The 19228-nt window shown below is 38.7% G+C and overlaps 1 protein-coding gene across 6 annotated transcripts in view; it reads right to left on the bottom strand.

Moving 5' to 3' along the window:
- Positions 1-19228, bottom strand: part of LOC120736484 (protein shisa-6) — a 76314-nt gene that overhangs the window by 5955 nt on the left and 51131 nt on the right. For 2 of the 6 annotated variants that reach the window (XM_040036649.1, XM_040036647.1), the window contains exons 5-7: positions 18259-18297; positions 3647-3709; positions 2495-2515 (exon numbers count right to left, since the gene is read on the bottom strand). The exons of 1 other annotated variant lie outside the window; for it this stretch is intronic. In XM_040036649.1, the coding sequence (XP_039892583.1) occupies positions 2495-2515; positions 3647-3709; positions 18259-18297 (123 nt within the window). The remainder of the gene's footprint in view (positions 1-2494; positions 2516-3646; positions 3710-18258; positions 18298-19228) is intronic. 3 more of the 6 variants (XM_040036651.1, XM_040036648.1, XM_040036650.1) reach the window with 2 other exon arrangements.

Below are 19228 nucleotides of genomic sequence, written 5' to 3' on the forward strand. Positions count from 1 at the left end.
TGTACACACACAAACATCCGCAGTCTGTCCCATTCCACTTCCCTCACTCTGTCAATCTTATCTGTCTTACCATGCTGCCACCCACTTTCCTTTGCTCCTTAATTCTTTCTTGTCCATTCAGTATTCCCTTCTCTCTCATTTTCTTTCCCACTCCTGCTCTATCTAGCTTTCCCCTGCAAGCTCTGAGTCTGTCACGCAGTGCAGAGCAGCGGGCATGGGTGTGACTCCACACTAGCCTCCAAACGACAGATAAGAATAGTGTTTTTAGTAACTGCTGCAGGATGGAGAGATGGAAGAGAAAGAGAACAAGAGATGGGGATAAGAGAATCAAAAAGAAACAAGAGACTGAAATGCTCAGTTGTGGTCACAAGCTTACGTGCATTCATTATGGACATGAACGGCAATAATTTGGGTTTTTTTTTAATAAATTCTTTGAACTGTTCCTTTTAGGGGTGAAATGATTGTGCATGATTGTACATCCATAATGACTTGTTTTGGATTGTCTCTAAAGCACACAGAGTCAAAGTTATCCATACAGGCTCAAAAGTGTACATACAGCTCATTTAAATTGACACTAACATCACTAAAGATGTAGATGGTAAATGGCCTGGTTCTTATATAGCACTGTACACAACTACATTCACCCATTCTATCCAACATTCACACTCTGATGGATGCATCAGAGACCAACTTCGGGTTATCTGGCATGCAGACTGGGCAGATGGGGACTGAACCACCAACCTTCCAATTAGTAGGTGACCTGCTCTACTACCTGATCTACACAATCGTTCCACCCGGGGAAAAAATTGATTAAAGAAATAAAAGCTCATGACATTAATGCCTATGATGAGCGTATGTAAACTCATGACCACGACTGTAAGAAGGAACGAGAATAAAGTAGCAGGGACGGCAGCATGGCTGAGTGACTGCAGGGGGTCCTGGGAGCTGCAGGGGGGGAGATTGAAGTGAAAGATTTGTGAGTGGGTTTCTTCCACAGCTGCATTAGTAAGTGGGGAATCAACTCAGACTGTGGCATGCTGTTAGCTATCTCATTAGCAGACATACTTTATGTTTAAACACAGTAAAGCCACACAGATGTGGCTCCAAGACTTAAATAGTTAAAAAAAAATCAGCAGAAGATTTTTACGTGACAAGATTATTAATATGTGATTGTTTTCTTATTGCCATTACAATCCAGTGAAATAGCCAAAACCAACAATGAACTGGTCTCACTTTCTTACTTGCTTACTCAGAAGCATAACTCTAAAGCCCAAGCTTGGCACTGTGCCACTTACACTGCAGAGTTTATGTCAGGCAAAAACTTGTTGTTTTTTCATTGTCTTACTATTTTCAGTTTCAGTTATTTAGTCAACATGCAGTAGTGTTAGTTCATTCTCATTCACACTTGTTGACACGTTTTATTTTATTATTAATTGTTTTTAATCTGCTTTGCAGCTGTTAGCTGTTCTGATTTTAACTTCATAACTATTGTGATATAGTTTTGAAAAACAATAATTATGAGTTGTATCAGTCAAATCTATAGCTATAACTATCTGTAACTTTGATTATTGTGTTGTTTTTTTCTGGCAAATTAAACCTAAACCCAAAGGCGCTGACTATGTAACATAACCTTTGGTCATAGTAATGACATGAATGACATGACAGTTGATAAGAGCAGCAGTCTTTCGGAATTAAATAACAGTATGGTGTTATGTTCACACAGATGCAGAATTTTAGATGCAGAATTAGTAGGTATCAGTACGTTTACTGACAGTGGCACTAATACTGCTCTGAAAATCAACTCAGGGGATGCAAATGTCCAAGTAGAACATTCTGAACCCTAAACTTAAAGGATACCCTGAGTCACAACGACAAATGCTCATCATTGATGAGAACCACGGGTGACCACGAGAAACTCGTCTCATGGAAGACAGAACATAATTTTGCAACATAAAATAAGCTTAATTGGATACATCAATGAAATGGAAGAAGATAACAACTGATATAAGAGCCTGTCACACAAAGCATTTACATAATTTCGAACAGAATTACACACAAAGTACCAGTCCTCTTACATGTAACACACATATGTGAGTGTCCCAGTGAAGCTGGGCTCTCAGTAAACTGGCTGCTTGTCAGTAAAAGCCATTCTTATAAAAACCAGCATTCAAAATTGTTGATTTGGTTTTGGTCTTTCTGATGGATTTTTTTGACAGTACGAAAAATACCGCATAAATATAACATAAATAATTTTCTACTGTAACTCATCAGCTTGTGTCCCTGATTCCTGTTGGCCCACATGACCAACAACAAACTGTGCTGTCAAAGCAAAGATCAAACAGAAACTCTTGCTTGAATCAGGTCTGAAAATACACTCATTTAAGTTAGAGAAAGGAGGAAACAAAGGTAAGAGTCGTGGTATGTACACAAATGTGTGCTGGAATGCAGTGAATGAATATTCACACTAAATTAAACATATGTATGCATGACTTACCACGTCTCAATGATCGGTGAGCTACCGAAACCCAAATGAAAAACAAATATTTCAGAAACATGTTGATGGTAAGAGAAACAGAACCTCTTCCTGAAAGACCTTCTGCATATTCAGCACAGCCAGTACAGAAAATCTCCCCTCAAAATTATTCTAATGAAAACAGCTTTTAAGTCCAGAGGCATGCTATGTACACTTGTGTGTATGATTGTGCATTTTCTGCTCTGATATGGAGCAGTATCTCCTGGTTGTTTCAGTCAAGGGCCGCTGGGGGGGTTGTGGCTGTGGGTTTTTATCTGGAAAATACACTGTGTGCCAAAACTTGAAGGATTTCTGGCAGCTTGTGATCAAAGTGTCTGTGTTAGATGTGTTGAAATGGATTTTTCATGTTTTCCATAGATCTCCAAGGCATTTGTTCCCAGTATGCAGTTTTCTTATCTATGCGTGTGATTCTGTGTGAGTCTGTGGATGTATGTGTGTGGACTACACGGTCAGTTGTGTCCATAAAGAAGGAATGAGTCTGTCTGCAGAATTTAGCTATGGCTCCAAAGTGCCTCAACGATAGCAGGTTTTTAATGTTTGTGGTTGAAACAAACAGTATAAAAATCACAGGGTGAGATCAGGGCAATGTAATAAATGCACAAAGCAGGGAATATTCAGCTCAATGCCGCTTTTTCTTTTATCTTTGCTATCTTTCCTCTTTCCTCTCTTACACGACTGCTCAACTGGCAGACTGTGACCACGGGCCGCCTCAGCTCCCTCAAAGGAACAGCTGATTAACTTGAGTAATAAAAGCCGATTCACGGTACTGCTGCTCTCAGGCACCGTGAAGTTATGGTGATAACTTTAGTTTTTCAGGACAACAGTGGAGAACATTGTCGTGGGATGGGATGACCTTGACAGAGCATTACGTTGTTTTCACTTTAAAGAAAGAGAGACAGATGGCCGACAACTACTGTCTCTTGTCTCTCAAAGAAAAAAAGTGCCCCCATTTCGAAAGAATTTAAAAATGAAGAAATTGAAAATTAGATCAGTTCAATGAATTTACCCCATTAAACATGTTAAGAGCTGCATTCTACACTTCCAAACATTTGAAACATTGAACTGACCAGGGAATTTACTTGCATAAGACCCTTTCCCTCTAGTTTTCCTTACCATTCTTAGGTGTGCGTGTGGGGCTACCTAGAGCCACATGGTTATAGTTGTGCTGATGGGTACCTGCAATGACAAAAGCAATGAAAGATCTGTTCAATGTTCACGAGGAATGCTCTGTATGTTCTAAAACACAGACTTCAAGCAGTGTCAGGGTGATAATTAAAGAGATAATTCACTGAAGAAGCTGGAAATGTTGTCTTCTAGCGGCACTTGGAGATATGCTTTTTATATAATTCACAAAATATAGATCTATGTAGAAAACATTGTGCATTTTTAATGGACTTTTATAGTTTAAATAAGACACGATGCTGCAGTTACTTTCCACACTTGCGTGTAAACCTATTCACTGAGTGAAATATCCCTTTAATTTCCTCAAATTAAGAAAAGACATGAGAGACTGTGTGATGAGTAAATCTAAATGGAGTCCCCTGTAAACTTGACATTAGCCTGCAAAATATGTTTACACCAGACATATTTTGGAAAGTAGGCTAAAACAGACGAAAGGAAAAAAACAGAAATATGGCATACAACATCCTGTCCTGGAAAAGCCAAGAGCAATTACTGTATTTTTTGTAAAGTGTATTATTTAAGAATAAAGACGTGCATTTATGCATTCATCATTACAAAAGATACATGAACTGCAGTGCTGCAGGTGCATTTGAACACAGGAAACCACCAGTACAACTACAAATGAACAGAGAAAGACATTCTGGTTTAAAATTATATGACCAGTACACAAAAATACACAGTGAACCTACCAAGGGAGGTTTTGCACCAACATTCTTACATAAGCAATGACCAAACAACTCATTAGAAATGAAAGTTATATTGAACTCACATAAAACTAGAAACAGATTACTTTTAACCTCAGACAAAAGTAGTTAGCAAAAAAATCAAAACAAAGCCAAACCTTCAGAGCAAATTTCAAGGTCTGCAGCCTGTTTACACTGAGCAATTTTTACCTGTTCGTGATGAAGTCTGACTATCATGAGAGAAATTAAGTGAAATCGGTCATTGGTCATCACTTACCAAAACAATTTATTTTACACTGAAGCCAACCAAGAAATCCCAGAAACTTAGGGGCAGTGTTTGTCAGCTGACTTGAAACCATTGTTATACTTTTATTTACAAAAAATAAAACAACAACAACAAAAAAAAACAGTTGTGGAAAAGAAAACAAAATCCAAACTCAGAAAGAAAAACTATGGAAGAAACACAAAAAATGTTATGACTCACACAAAGAAGGAGCTGATAGTGTTCCCCTGCTTTGATACATAGTTTTTCATATTTAAATCTAAGACGGTGAAGTTATTGTACATTTTTGTGCCACCAGCTAACTTGCTAACATTGAATGGTATCAGCTTACAGGTCGGTTAGCGACACTGTTATGAACAAATAGTGAAGGATTTAGATTCCTCGGTGATGGGAGCTGTGAAGTGCAGTGACCTTCAGAGATACCACATCAGTAGCGTTCTGAACTGTACTGTCAGCAAAACATTACCAGAGCACACAATTACACAAGGTGACAAATATGTTTCATGTCGTTTGCTTAGCTAATTTAGCTAATTAGGCTAGCATAAGCTTTGCCCTGGTTGCTTCCCAAATCGTGTTCTTGTTAATCTGAATTTTTTAACATGCATATTATACAGTTGTGTGTTATCTGACACGGTCAAAAATCAAGCCCAGTGTTTTTGTCCAGACAGGTCATGACTTCAAGCTCAGCCAGAATCCCAGCAGACTAGCTTATGGCTCCAGTCCGTTTTTTTTTTCACTCATGTTCTGTGCTGTAGGTCTTACTGCTGCCATCTCTATCTCTGGCTTTCCACATATGTGCATGGAAAGGCAGTAATTTTTCAGGATGAGTATGCATCAGAGTGATTAATACGTTTCTTATGGATAATGTTTGTACAATATATTTGGGATGTGTTTTTGAACTTGTAGTCTTTGGAAAGGACTCTGCAAACTTAACATGCACTGGTCCTCATCTCTGGCCATTATCCCTTTTTTTCTGTCTCTGCAAGGAAGCTCTAATCAGTAGTAACAGTCAAACGTGTTATCATTTGAGTAAGCAGAGCCTTTTTAAATTTCATCTCAGAGGATAAACAACAGTTGGCCCCAATCACCTATCCATCCTGCTGTGCTGGAGTGTTTGTGGGATGACAGGGAATGTGATGCAGTGGTATGGTGCTCGCCTTGGCACCGCACCGTGGAAGTGCTTTAGTTGAAAGATGGGACCTTTACTGAGCCCATTGTACTGAGAAAGTTGATGAATGACAGCTATTCTCAGCAGCGTGGGTTTGTGTGTTTGTATGAGAGGGGAAGGCAGCAATAGATGGAGACCCCAGTGTAGAGTGTTGCCATTGCAACACGTTCATTTGCTGTCTGCTGCTGTGCCTGTTTAAAAATGCATTAGAGCCAACTGCTGAAACATCCATTTACATCTGTCACAGAAGTGAAGAAGGAGAGTGAGGCCCGACGCTCTCACATCATGGGTTTCAATATTTGCTCGAGCTATAGAGATAGATGAGATGTGTCTTCTGTGTGTTCCTCCACTGGCTTTTTCTTTTTTCTTATCAGTGCTTAACAGTGACTCACAGAAAAGATTATTCAAGGGGATAAATTTACAGACTTCAGAAACTGCTTCTTTGGAACATATTAAATGAACAGCTTAGTAATATAAAGCCATGTATAAAAAGCTATGTCTTTTTAGTTACTATATTATCTGTATCTGTCACAACAGATCTTTCGTTTTTATTTGTCCCTGGTAGCACTATCGTTCATTATTAATGATCTATTATATCACAATAATGCTGCTTATTTTACTAATGCATCAAATCAATGTGTTCTTCACTTTTATCTATGGTCTGTGACCATGCGGTGGGGTGTATTGCTGGTGGACCAAAGAAGATGTTCAGATTACTGTCATCCTCATTTCTAAAGTCTTCTCCTATCTATGTTAGAGTTCAGGAGAAGACCCCTAAAATGAAACCCCTCCTGATCAGGAATACGCCTGCCAAAAAGAGAGATTTTTTCATTTGTTGGTGTGATTAAACAGGTGTACTCACACTAGGCTCATTTGAATCCCAAAGTCCAATTCCTTTGACTAGTGTGTTACTTTGACTAATTGCTGAGCACTGTGTCCGGGCATGCTTAAGTGTACTGTGACTGTGTCACCACTTACAAATGAAACCACAAAACACATAAACTAGGGAAGCTAATTTTACTGTGAAAAAGCACTTATCAAAAGCTTCTCTGTGCATGAAAGTGAAAGAGAGTGAGAGGATATGACTTGCTGAGACAAACTGAAGTGCGTTCAGGTCATTAAATGACAACAACAAGGCAACTATTTTGTGCGCTGCAGGTGGCACACCAAGAGAGCTTGAACTAGTTTAGCTTACAAAATAATTATTATTATGAAGTATACTACTGAATTATTTCACCTAAAATCAGTGTTTGAGAAACTTGTATCAGATTTATTGTTGATTGATGCAATTGATGTATTTATTTGCAAATTAGGATATGATTTGCAAATAAATACATTGAATACCTAGAGAAAATAAAGTATCAATACTACTGATACAAAGGCTTGTTTTGAGTAGTGATGCCAGGAATGACTGGATCACTACAACCAAGACTTTCTGTCTCTGCTAAAGCTCACTGCATCTATTTTAGCTTATTAGTATAAACAATTCATGAAATAAACATTTTTGGTATGTCACTGAATAGTAGAGCGACTTATGAATGAATGTGCATGTGATTATGCTAATCTTATTAAAGGTGACTAGTAAAACAAAATGTGGTTGACAAACTGGTAATTACATAGCCCTTTCACTACTCTACCTGAGCATTCAAAGTAGCGTGCAAGCCACATTCACACACTTTATTCTATGCCTCAAGCACTTCCTCAAAATCACACATGGACACATTGAGGGTTAGACACTTTAGCATGCAGACTGGGGGGAGGCAGGGATTCTGATTAGCAGGCGACCTGCTCTACTTCTAGCCAAGGCATCCTGTGTCTGGGAAAACCCTCAGTAATGGTGATAATTTAAGAGAAACAGCCTTTTAATGACACATACAGGGTACATAATAGCAGATTAACTTCTTTTAATTATTAAAAACTGCTAATGACTATGGCCCAGGTATCAGTTGGTGCTGGCGTGGAAAAAACTGCTATGATTTCACTTGATCTTAATTCCTATACTGCAGAGTAGACATAGGATGCCTTATCATAGCGTGCACAGAGTGCATCCATTTAAATCAAACATGGTTAAAACTGGTCCATTTCAATCTAACAAAGAAAGCAACAACACCGCCCTATCCCCACCCCCAGGAAAAAAAACAAAAACCAACGTGCAGTATTATGTTAATGAGTCACAAAGTGAATGACTCATCTCTGCAAACAAACTTTTTCTGTAATGAGTTACAACAGGTGACAAGTAAACATCTGTGCTGTGCAGAACATACAATAATTTATTCACATTTTTTCTTCATTCAATTCAATTCAGCTCAGTTCTATTTTATTTATAATGTATTTATATAGCGCCAAATCACAACAATAGTTACCTCAAGGCGCTTTATATTGTAAGGTGAACTCTTGCAGTAAATCATGAAGGGAAGTAGAGAAAAATTAATTAGAGTGTAGAATACACACTCTAATATTAGTTACTCCAGTAACACATGAACATCATATAGTTTCAGTTAATTCATATTCATGACTGATTTATATGTTCTGGCTTGTCTTCCACACTGTGTCTTTTGTCCTGTCTTCCCTCCCTCAGCCCCAACTGGTCGCGGCAGATGGCTGCTGCCCATGAACCTGGTTCTGCCGGAGGTTTCTTCCTGTTAAAAGGGAGTTCTTCCTTCCCACTGTCATCAAATGCTAAAAGGGGGTTGTGTGATTGTTGGGGTTTTCTCTATATTAGTGTAGGGTCTTTACCTTACAATATAAAGCACCTTAAGGCATTTGTTGTGATTTGATGCTGTATTAAAATAAAACTGAATTCAATTAAATTGAATGTTTTTACTTTTAGAACTGAAATAATATTTTCATTCTTTACTGATAAACACAACACTAACAGTAAGTATTTATTGTATATTTAAAAATCCAAATGGTATTTAAGCCAATTCCACAACATAGATTAGACTTTTTTAAGTCATTATTTTGGACAGTATGATATCGTTTACCAAGCCTGGTAAAAGATATGTTGCAGTTCAACATGTTTTCAGAATAAGGCTGCCATTTCCACAAAATCCTAGAAGATTAAAAAACATCTGATTTGAAGATAAGAAACATGTTTTCAGTTGAAAAGTAGTTAATTGAGGACAATTGTGGAGAGGTCATCACCAACCATGTAAACTGCATGCAGTTCACGTGTTGTTGCGCATGAAATGTGTAGTTTCAGTACACGCTACCCAGCAAGTTTTTAAAAAGTGACAAACTTCAAGAAAAATGGACCGTGCTGATAGGGGAACTCATCATTGAAGGATATTATGTGTCTCTACTGTAAAAAATTTGAAAGCAACAGAACCCAGAAACAGAGTATAACTTTGTGAAGTTTTGTCTCAATCTGGTGATTTCCATTCAAAGTCTGGTCTGAGGGGTCCACAGAGAGAGCCAAAGCTGAATGACGGGCTGAGAAGCAGGAGAAGACTAGCTCATTAAGAGCCTGGAGAGCAACGTTCACTGATCCCAAAGTAATCAGGGGACCAATTAACCACATTGAAGACAGAGTCCCAGCACAGTTAGCACCCCCAAACTCTCAGGGCCATGAGTCTGCTTATCAGCTCGGAACACCCAAATGCACCATCATCCTCCTGGGCTCCTGGAGCTGACATGGCAAAAAAAGAAAAAGAAAAAAACTCTCTTGGTACTACTTTAAAGCACCCCAGGAAACCTATTTTTCAGTGGTTAAGTAAGCTTAGTGTGGAGGGTGAGATCTCCTGAATGTTCCGCCGTCCTTTACTTATTGCCTTCATCTGCTTTAATTGGCATATTAAAATAGATTCAACGCCAGTGCTGCTGTCTAATCATACAGTGGGTTGATTATCTGTGATTGACGTACTCTCCAGATTGTTAGGTTAAACAGGATCCCTATCTAAATTGCTAAATGGCCGATTTGCTGTCAGTATGTTGATGACGGAGCTGTGTGTTTGTCAGATGGTGTCAGTCAGATTTAATGGTTAAATCAAGCATATACACCCATAGCTGTGATCAATGGGCTGCAGAGACTAATCTTAAACACCTTTTTTGGATACAGTCACCCTCAAGTCCGCAAGAACATTACTCACATTAAATTTCCCTTTACTGACACGGTAAGTGATCTCTGGAGAATACCTCCTTGGCAAGTTTGCATAATAGCATCCAGATGGCGTGCAAGTGACTCAGTATTCTGACATTTGGCGTGGCATTTTGTTTCACATCACACTTCCAAGCATCGCATCCACATACAACACATAAGGGAGGTAAGAGAAGGCATGCTGAGAAACTCAGAAAATACCTTGAACCCCTTGGCAAGGTTAAATAAGCATTTGTAGTCACATACTCTGAGGTATCATAGAAACTATCAGAACATTCATTTCTAAGGATTTGCGTTCTGTCCAACTACTGAAAAGCCAGCCACTGAATATCCAGTGAATAGGGATATGTGTATTTGGCCACAATCTCTAGTGAAGCAAATGACAGAGAAGAGAGTGGTGAGTGATGAGAGACTGAAAGGGGAGAAAAATAACAAACATATGACCAAGGTCACCAAGCTCTAGACACCAGCTGCCTAATGTTAGCACCATGCACATACAAAATCATTTTGAGCCACATACAAGCATCATGTACTGTACACAAACATAACAGAGTCACAGTGATATATGAATAAATTAGCAAAGGTTGACTTTTCTATTCCAGATCAGTATTCCCTGGGGATTCACTTTAGAAAGGACAGTTTCACATTTAATAATTAATAAAATACGTTCAGCACAAATACAGTGTGCCCTTCGTGTAGCTAGGGTGAAAGTGAGGCTGAAGACGTACAGTAGCTGAATAGCGGAAGCTCCAACTTTCATGAAAGAGGCTGGATTTCATTTTCAGTCAAAGCTGTAGTTAACCCCAACCCCATATCTGGGTAAGGAAAGACAAATGTTAATAAATGGTGTGAACACAAACATATTTGATGCTTCAGGCATGCCCCGCGTCCAGTTTAAATGAGATGTCGCATTGTTTGTGCTCAAGAGTTGAGAAACGCTAAACTTTTCAAGTCGCTTACAGTTCTCATATAATCACACTGTGTTTATTGAAATGGTTGAGCGCTGCTGCAGGCTAATGAAATCAAATAATGCTTGAGTAGCTTACTGTTCAAGGTGATGTTTTTTCTATGCTAACATAGATGCTATGCTATGCTAACAGCTAATCAAAAGTTGTGTTAGCTTGCCATGTAATTTGCTATGACGAACATACCCAAACATACCCATTTAGCCTGTTTTTGAAGATTCTCACCCGCCCTCTGCTCCAGCTGTGTCCCTGTGTATTTCTAATCCTCTCTTCCTATTTTTCACATCATCCGTTCACCCTCATGTGTCTACCAGTTTTCTTATCTTACATCATTTTTTCGATTTCCTCGCATCTCTGTTGGATTAGTTTTCTCCTCAGCTAGATTTGTACAGCATGTTTTGATTTATCCTTTTTTTTTTTTAGTTTGGCAAATAGATTTTTTTGTCATCCTGAGATTTTGTCCAACATTTGGATCCATTTCTCACCATATGTATGTTCAGAAATCAAATCCAGATAAATTACAGTTAATACCCAGTGAATTCATTAATCCTACAAGACTTTAACCATAGCTTATGATGCCACGATTCTAAAGTTTTCCAAACCTTAACTCTAATGGAATTCTGAATTGAGGAATCATTTTGCTCATCCAGTATTCTAGCCTGCCAGTAAGGGCTGTGCATACTGCCTGTCTCATTAGCATGAAACTTGAGCTGTTGCCCTTACAAGAATGCATTATTTAAAATCTGCTGAGGAATGGGAGATTTCATAGTAACACATCAGATGCTCTTCACCACCATTAACCAAATGAGGGAAGAGACTGTATTTTCAAAAAAAAAAAAAAAAATGCTTGCTATCACTCCACTGGTGAACGTGCATCAATCAGCCACAACATTAACACCTGTCTAAGATTGCACAGGTTCCCCTCACTGCATCAAAACATCTCCTATCCACCAAGTCCTGGACAGGTGGGACTCTTCGGTCCTCTTAGTTAGGGTGGGGACTCAGTGGAATAGGTTTGTTCTGGGGCAAACAGCAAATCCTTAGATGGAATGTAGCGCTGGAACTTTTAAGGCATGGTAAACTTTTTTCAGGTAATTTCTAAAGTAATTTTGCTTTGTGGTTGGTTGGCAGTAATGTTTAGATGTGTAGTCCTTGGGAAAGTAGTACACAATGTACAAAAATACTTTGTTCGTAGCAGAATGTTGAATTGTAATAAGATCAGTGTTGGGGAGTAACATAATAAGCATGACAATATATTAGGTAATCCAAAGTATTCAGAATATGTTACTCACATTAAGTAAATTAACAGAATACATTACAAACGACATTTTGGGGCATGTATTCTGTAATCTGTAGTGGAATACATTTTAAAAGTAACCTTTCCAACACTGAATGAGATAATCACTGCTGTTTAATTCACCTGTTCGTAGTTTTAATGCTGTAGGTTTGAGAAAATGAGAACTCATCTGCAGCTTTTTGGTGGTGCAATACCTTACAGAAAGCTGGCTTATACAAACGTGTACCATCAAAAGACAACTTTAGCTTGTATAACACAGAGAAGATATTTGCTTTTTTTGTTGTGTTCTTCTTACAAAACAAAACATATCCCTTTAGATTGTTTGTATGATTTTTAAGTGTATTTGCTAGTTTGGTGTCTTTGGAAAAAACAAAGCATGAGCTGATTATCATAGAAATCCTGGTGGTCAAAGACAGACTTCAAGGCACTGATGTTAAAGCTGCTCATGCACAACTTAATGGAACCCCAAAGGCCTAGTATTTCTGAACAACAAGGAGGAGGAGGGAGGAAAGCAAGCACAGTGAGACAGAAATACAGTGAGCAAAGGATAAAGTGAGACACAAAGTAGATAAGAGAAGGAGAAAGTATGAAAAAAGAGGACGTGCTGGGGTGCTGGGATGAAAAGTAAATGGCCCAGTGACCACAAGGCATCCCTCCACCTCTTCCCTCTGACTCCAAAGCACCCACCCTAGTTCTATTAGAAAGCCATCTTCAGCTTTCTGCTCCACTCTCCTCACGACACCCCTCTTTAAAACCAGCAGCCCTGCCATCCCATTAGCCTTAGCTAGAGCAGCTACCAGCATTATAAAAGGCCCAGAGGAGATGGAGGTGGTGACAGTGGGGTTACACTGTGCATGCGTGTATCTATGCACCAGAATCTGTGCAGAATGAGTGTGACAGATATGCAGTATATGTCCCATTGGCTCAGCTGACAGCCCAGAGGCACCAACATGTCCCTTCCCTCCCTCTCGCAGCAAAGGTAGACGAAAGGAAAGCCGCCATGGGCTTGACATTTACCAACTGACAAAGACTGTTCACATTTAATCGCTAAATGTTAACTGCCATAATAGCCCTACTTCACTCAGTAAGTAAGGGACAAAGCTTCAGGCCCCACCTCCTCTCTGATTTCACTGGAAGAGCAGGAGGCTTAACTCTGACCCAATTGCAATCCTAGTGATAATGCTTATAAGTTATATTTATAGCACTTTTACCCCATCTAATTTTAGCCCTCAGTGCTCATTCTTAACTGAGTGGCTCTTATCTGTCAAACACAATTTTAAGCGACAAAAGGCTTAGACTAAATATTTGACTTTAAGGCCATAACAAAAACAATGAGAACAGAAATTTCAGCAGATAGGAAAAAGACTTTGTACAGCATTACTTTGCAGTATCAGCAAAACACATTTCAAATTAAAGAAAGCGCAGGGAACTTGTTTGCAAATAAAACTCTGTAATAAATACTCAACTATAGCATCACATTGACATCATGTTAATTGATATGACGGGATTTCCTTTGGAGAAAATTATGACCATCCTAAATGTAGCTGTTTTAATTCTCGTGCCTGACAACAGCGTGGTGTTACGTACTGGCAGAAAGAGCGGCGATGATGAACAGTATATGCAAAGGCAATGGAAACGGGACTGAAAATAATGAGCTAACGGCATACGGGTTGATAATTCAGCACCGAAGTTTGCCATTAACAAATCCAACAGCTCTCACACAACCAAGGTTTTCTGAAACCTTGTTGCTGTCTTTTTCAGCCACTTGAGACTAAACTCTAGAATTCATATCATAGATATATTTGATATGCTATGGCCTTGCAAAGATATGACAAACATATTCACACACAGTTCTGTAATTTCTCAGTCAAACTTCACTATGTTAGATCTTTATATGAATTTTAATCTTAGACTATGAAAACCTGAGTTAATACAAAATACAGTTTTTAAATGATGATTTCATTTATCAAAGGAAAACAACCATCCAGACCCACCCGGCCCTGTGTGGATAAGTATTTTCTAATTGTACCATCATGTAATTCAACAGCATTTCATAAGAAGAACATCATGCCAATAGTCAAACACTGTGGTGGTATTGTGAGGGTCTGTTGCTGCTTCATTGCTTCAGGACCTCGACAACTTGCTGTAAATTAGGGAACCATGCATTCTGCTTTCTACCGGAAAATTCTGAAGGAGAAAGTCGGCTGAGCGCACTTGGGTTATGCAGCAGAACAATGATTTGACAAACACCAGTAAATCCACCTCTGAATGGCTCACTCTTTATTTGACTGTTCACTATGCCACTGTGTTCAACAGCTAGCAGGTGTGGAATATATTGTTAACTTTACTTTGTACATATAGCTACTTTCTGATGACTTTAGACTATGAAAGAATCTTATTCCACAAGTAGGAAAGCAGGAGCCATACAGCCTATATTAGTCAGTCATAAACAACACAGGACACCAATTATATATCCTTCTTAGGGTGTGAGACAAATGATTTTTACATTTAGGTGGGAAACTGGATTCCCAGAATCTCTAAAATCTGTTTTGTTTTTTTCAATGTCCTGAAATACCAAAGAAAGGATTTGCCACACATTAGTGAAAGGAGAACAGAGGGAGAAGCAGGTAATGACTAAAATAAAGTGCAGCTCTACACAGCTAGTAAAAACGATTGAATTACAGGTCAGTTTCACAAAACAAGTTCTAAACAAAACCATGTAGTAACACACTATCTTTTTCTCATCCGTATGCTGTACTTGTCACTGGCTTTAAAAATCAGATGAAAGGTTTGGATCGTATTTTAAATTATTTTATTGATTTTTCACAGCAGCGAGTTTGATTACATACATTAATGAAAATTTTAAAAATTACAGTAACTGGAGCGGTTTCCTGTCTGTATACTTTTAGTATTACAGACACAGTGTATTGCTACATGGTCAAGGTTGCGGACTGATCTCTACCTCATGTCTGTTAATGAGTGTTTTGAATTGTTGGAAGCTAATAGCTGCACAGAAATACTCAGATTTTATTATGCATTCATAGATAAATACATTAACAAAGAGGGTTGCTACTATGTTCTTCCAAGTGCAGTAAAATCCAAATACAACACAGACTGTGTCTATCCACAGCGCCAGTAAGTATCGCTCTTTATCTCATAACTCACAATCACCCCCAAGACACCAAAGGCCAAGCAGTTACTTGACAATTCACTGCCTCTGCTGCTTGACAAATGTGCCATGATAGTCTCAGCAGGGAAGGGGAAGGGCAAGAGGTTGAGATGGACTTCATACCCAGTTCATTTTGAAATGTGATAGACAGTGAACCCACTGTGGACTGTGACCCCAAGTGTTAAAAGGCAATAAGGCATCCGTTTTATTGAAGTGGTGTGTCATGATGTTCCTACAAAGCTTGCATGGTTACACTCGGTTCTCTCGCCACAAAGCCACAGTGGCTCCCTGGGTTTAAAGATAATCTTTCTTGAAAATCAAACAGTGTAACAATATGCCGTTTTCATCGCTTGGCGCACTGTAGGAATAATACCTCAGCAGAAAAGAATCAGTTTCTTCTGCTTCACAGTTGATCGACATACCAACCGACTCCTTTTGCAGGCTGTTGAAAAGCAGACTTCCTTTGGGAGGAGGCGGAGGGCGAAGAAGAGGTAGAGGAGGAAGAGGAGGGTCCGTATATCGTAAGCAAGAATAAGGACAGATTTATCTGATGTCTTCTTAAAATTAAAAAAGTAACATCATCAAAACTGCCTTTATCCATGCCTTCATAGACCAGCCCTCCTCTCCACTGAGACGGACAGAATCGAAGAGCACGTACACCATAGAGGTTAGGACATTCAATTCAGTAAAGAGGACAACACATAGAAAGTGAAACATTTCAAAACATACAGTCCAAAGGGCAGGAATTAGAACACAGGCGTGAAACAAGACCAGTTGGGTTTTAATGCACAGCACAATTTAAAAAAAAAAAAAGTCATATAATGTGGGCCAGCTTCAACAAACATCAGGAGGTACAGAATATTCTTGTTTACAAAAAGTCTGTCCTAGTTTGGTTAGCTTTTAAAAAATATATATTTTTAAATAAGTAGGCTGAAACTTTTTTAGTGCAAATCTCCTCTTAACAGTGTTTTCTTATAGGCAAGCCCACATTACCACACCAGTGACCTAAACAGAACTAGATAGGGGTGTTACGGTACATACATATAGCCTGTTACAGGGCATTGGGTTCAGTTTGCCTTTAAATTAGCGTAAGACTAATTAAGTCTATATTTTAATGCAAAGGAAACTTGTTATCTCAAGTTAGATGGTCCCATCTGCAGAGCTTTAACAGATCGCCACTTTTGTCCAACAACATACTAATGTATGTATTAGCCCCTGGATGTATAAGAGGCACCACCTGGCTATCATTCAAAATGACAAAAACTGGACACAGACTAGTGCACCACATTCACTGAGTCTACCAAATACGTGGAACTGAAGCTTGGATGAAGAAAGGTAGAGCTAGGGTAAAAAAAAAACCACACCTCCCCTTTTCAGTTCTCAGGTTTTACATATCAGGACAACCTAAAACATTATCTGGTCCTACTCATTAATCTGATTAGGTTTATTAGCTTGTTTCCAAACAATCTGTCCATGAATCCAAAGTTCTGTAATGGAGTGATGATGAAATGGACATCCAGGGAAAATGCATCCCAAAATAAAATTGACCAGTTTGCAGAGGAATTACAAAAACTTACATCCTGGATCTATAAACTTCAGTAAGCACGTTAAAGTTCAGGACAATACAATTAGAAAAAAGCTGAACAAGTATGACATGTTTTGGAAAGGTTGCCAGTAATTAGCCACTTCTCTTTAAAAGAAACATCATTGCATGACATACCAACTATCTAACACGGTGGCGGATCTTGGGATACAGACTCAGTACTGTGAACCAACTTATTCTAGAGTTAAATGTCTCGCAGGTAACATAAGGTAATGAAACAGGACAATGATCCCAAGCATACCGGCAAATCTATTTAAAAAATGGGAAAAAAATAATAATCAAGGCACTGCAATGGCCCAGTCAGTCCAGATCTCAGCTTATTTGAAATGCTGTGGCATGACCTTGACATGAGAGCTGTGTATAAACAAATCTCTGCAAACCTCAATGAAGAGACTGACAAAGCCTTAAAGGAAATGATTAATTTAAGTTATTAATAATAAAAATGATTCTACAAGCTACTGAATCATTGGGCGCACTTGGATTTTCCCTCAGTGCTTCTACATTTTGCTTTTATATTTCTTAAATAATGACTTGATATATTTTTTTGTTCATCTCTCATTTTTTGTGATGTCCTGATATGTAAAACCTTGGAATTGAAAAAAAGAGGTATATTTTTCTTTTAACCATGACTTGACAATTCTAATGTGAAATTAACTATTTTAGGATTTTAGAGACCAGTTAGCGGCTGCATGACAACCAAAATGTGTTGGAAGCAACCTTACAGACATGACTGGAGGCATACTTTAAGGAAAAACCACCAGTGATCACAGCTGATTCAAAAGTGCCAGTTATTTGGTTGTTTCGTATTATAGCTTTGGACAAAACCAGGTTGGCTATTTCCTCATAAATCTGTTTTTTCTGCTGCTTCAGGCTTGGAAAAATATTCTTTGCAGAAGGGTGACATAGCATGTTTGTCTTTATTATGCACAACTTCAACTTGTTTTAACATTGCATAGACTTTTAACCATACTAATTATTTTTGTGTACCGTTTCACCCCTAAAAATAGCACACAAATGAACCAGACTACACATGTGCACTTGTCACATAGACAGAAAAGCTAAATGTCAAGTAGGAGGTTATATACTGAGTATACAAATAGAGATCAATGGGAAGGCACTTCACTACAATTAACACTCCAGGTATAAGCTGCCTCCAAACACACAGGAAGTTGATATCATCTTATATTATCTGTATAAATCTTTAACAGGTTCATAAAGCAAATGTAAAATAAGTGGCTAGAGGCAGCTTTAACCTTTAACAAAGAATAGCCATCCCTACCATGGTGACTCTGGGAGCGGACCGGCCAATGTTTTTCTCCTAGAAAACAGAACCAAGTGATTAGATTCTGCCACTTGGATGGTTATAGAACATGATCACACTGAATAACTGGCAGTTATTGTTTTTGCATGTGGTTAAATTTACAATAGTCTTGTTCAGAGGTGAAAACAACCATTTTGCTGTTATTCTACATGCCAAAATTCAGCCTCGCTGAAGCGTAGTAGCTTCACTCATGACAAACATGTCTTTTATAGTGGTTACAGGCAAAATGTTACCAAAAGTGAGGACATTTTTTGTGCACCGATATTGATTGTTTATTAAAGGTTAATATTTTTCTTCCCATCTGCTAGTGTCTGATTCTACCTGACACCATGACACAAAGCATCAAGTCACCTCTCTCCCCACTCAAAAATTCAGACACACATTGCATTCCTCTTAATGTAGGGGAGAGACAGAGAGGGTTTCAAGATGAAGAGAGAATTGGGGTAAAAGGGAAGACAAAGAGGCTAATGAGTAGAAAGGAAGAGATGCAAAAGTCACTGTTGTTCCGCACACCCTAACACCGCAGGGCTCCAGCCATGCAGCACTTTGATCCATCATCATCGATTTAACATCAGCTTCTCATCGTGGCTGCCTCCCACACAACAACACGCAGCTACAAGGATATTTTCCCCAGCTCTGTGTCTACATGGTGTGCATGCCAGTTCTGACCTTAAACCCAACGACTCTATAATACATTCATGACAAAAGGTGGGGGTGTTATTTTACTGCGGATATACTGATGAGCATGAATTGCAGATTTAAGTGTAGTTATACATATACATTAAGTGGTTTATGTGAAATCCCCTGTGAGAGAAATCTGCAAACACTACACCTCAGTAATGAAATGCTAAAGTACACATACCCAACAGAGTGACGACACATGGACACACTAGTGTGCTCACTGTAGTGTATAGCTTACTGGGTCTTT

The sequence above is a fragment of the Simochromis diagramma genome, unplaced genomic scaffold, assembly GCF_900408965.1.
Source record: "Simochromis diagramma unplaced genomic scaffold, fSimDia1.1 OVJJ01000371.1, whole genome shotgun sequence".
Classification (NCBI taxonomy): Eukaryota; Metazoa; Chordata; class Actinopteri; order Cichliformes; family Cichlidae; genus Simochromis; species Simochromis diagramma.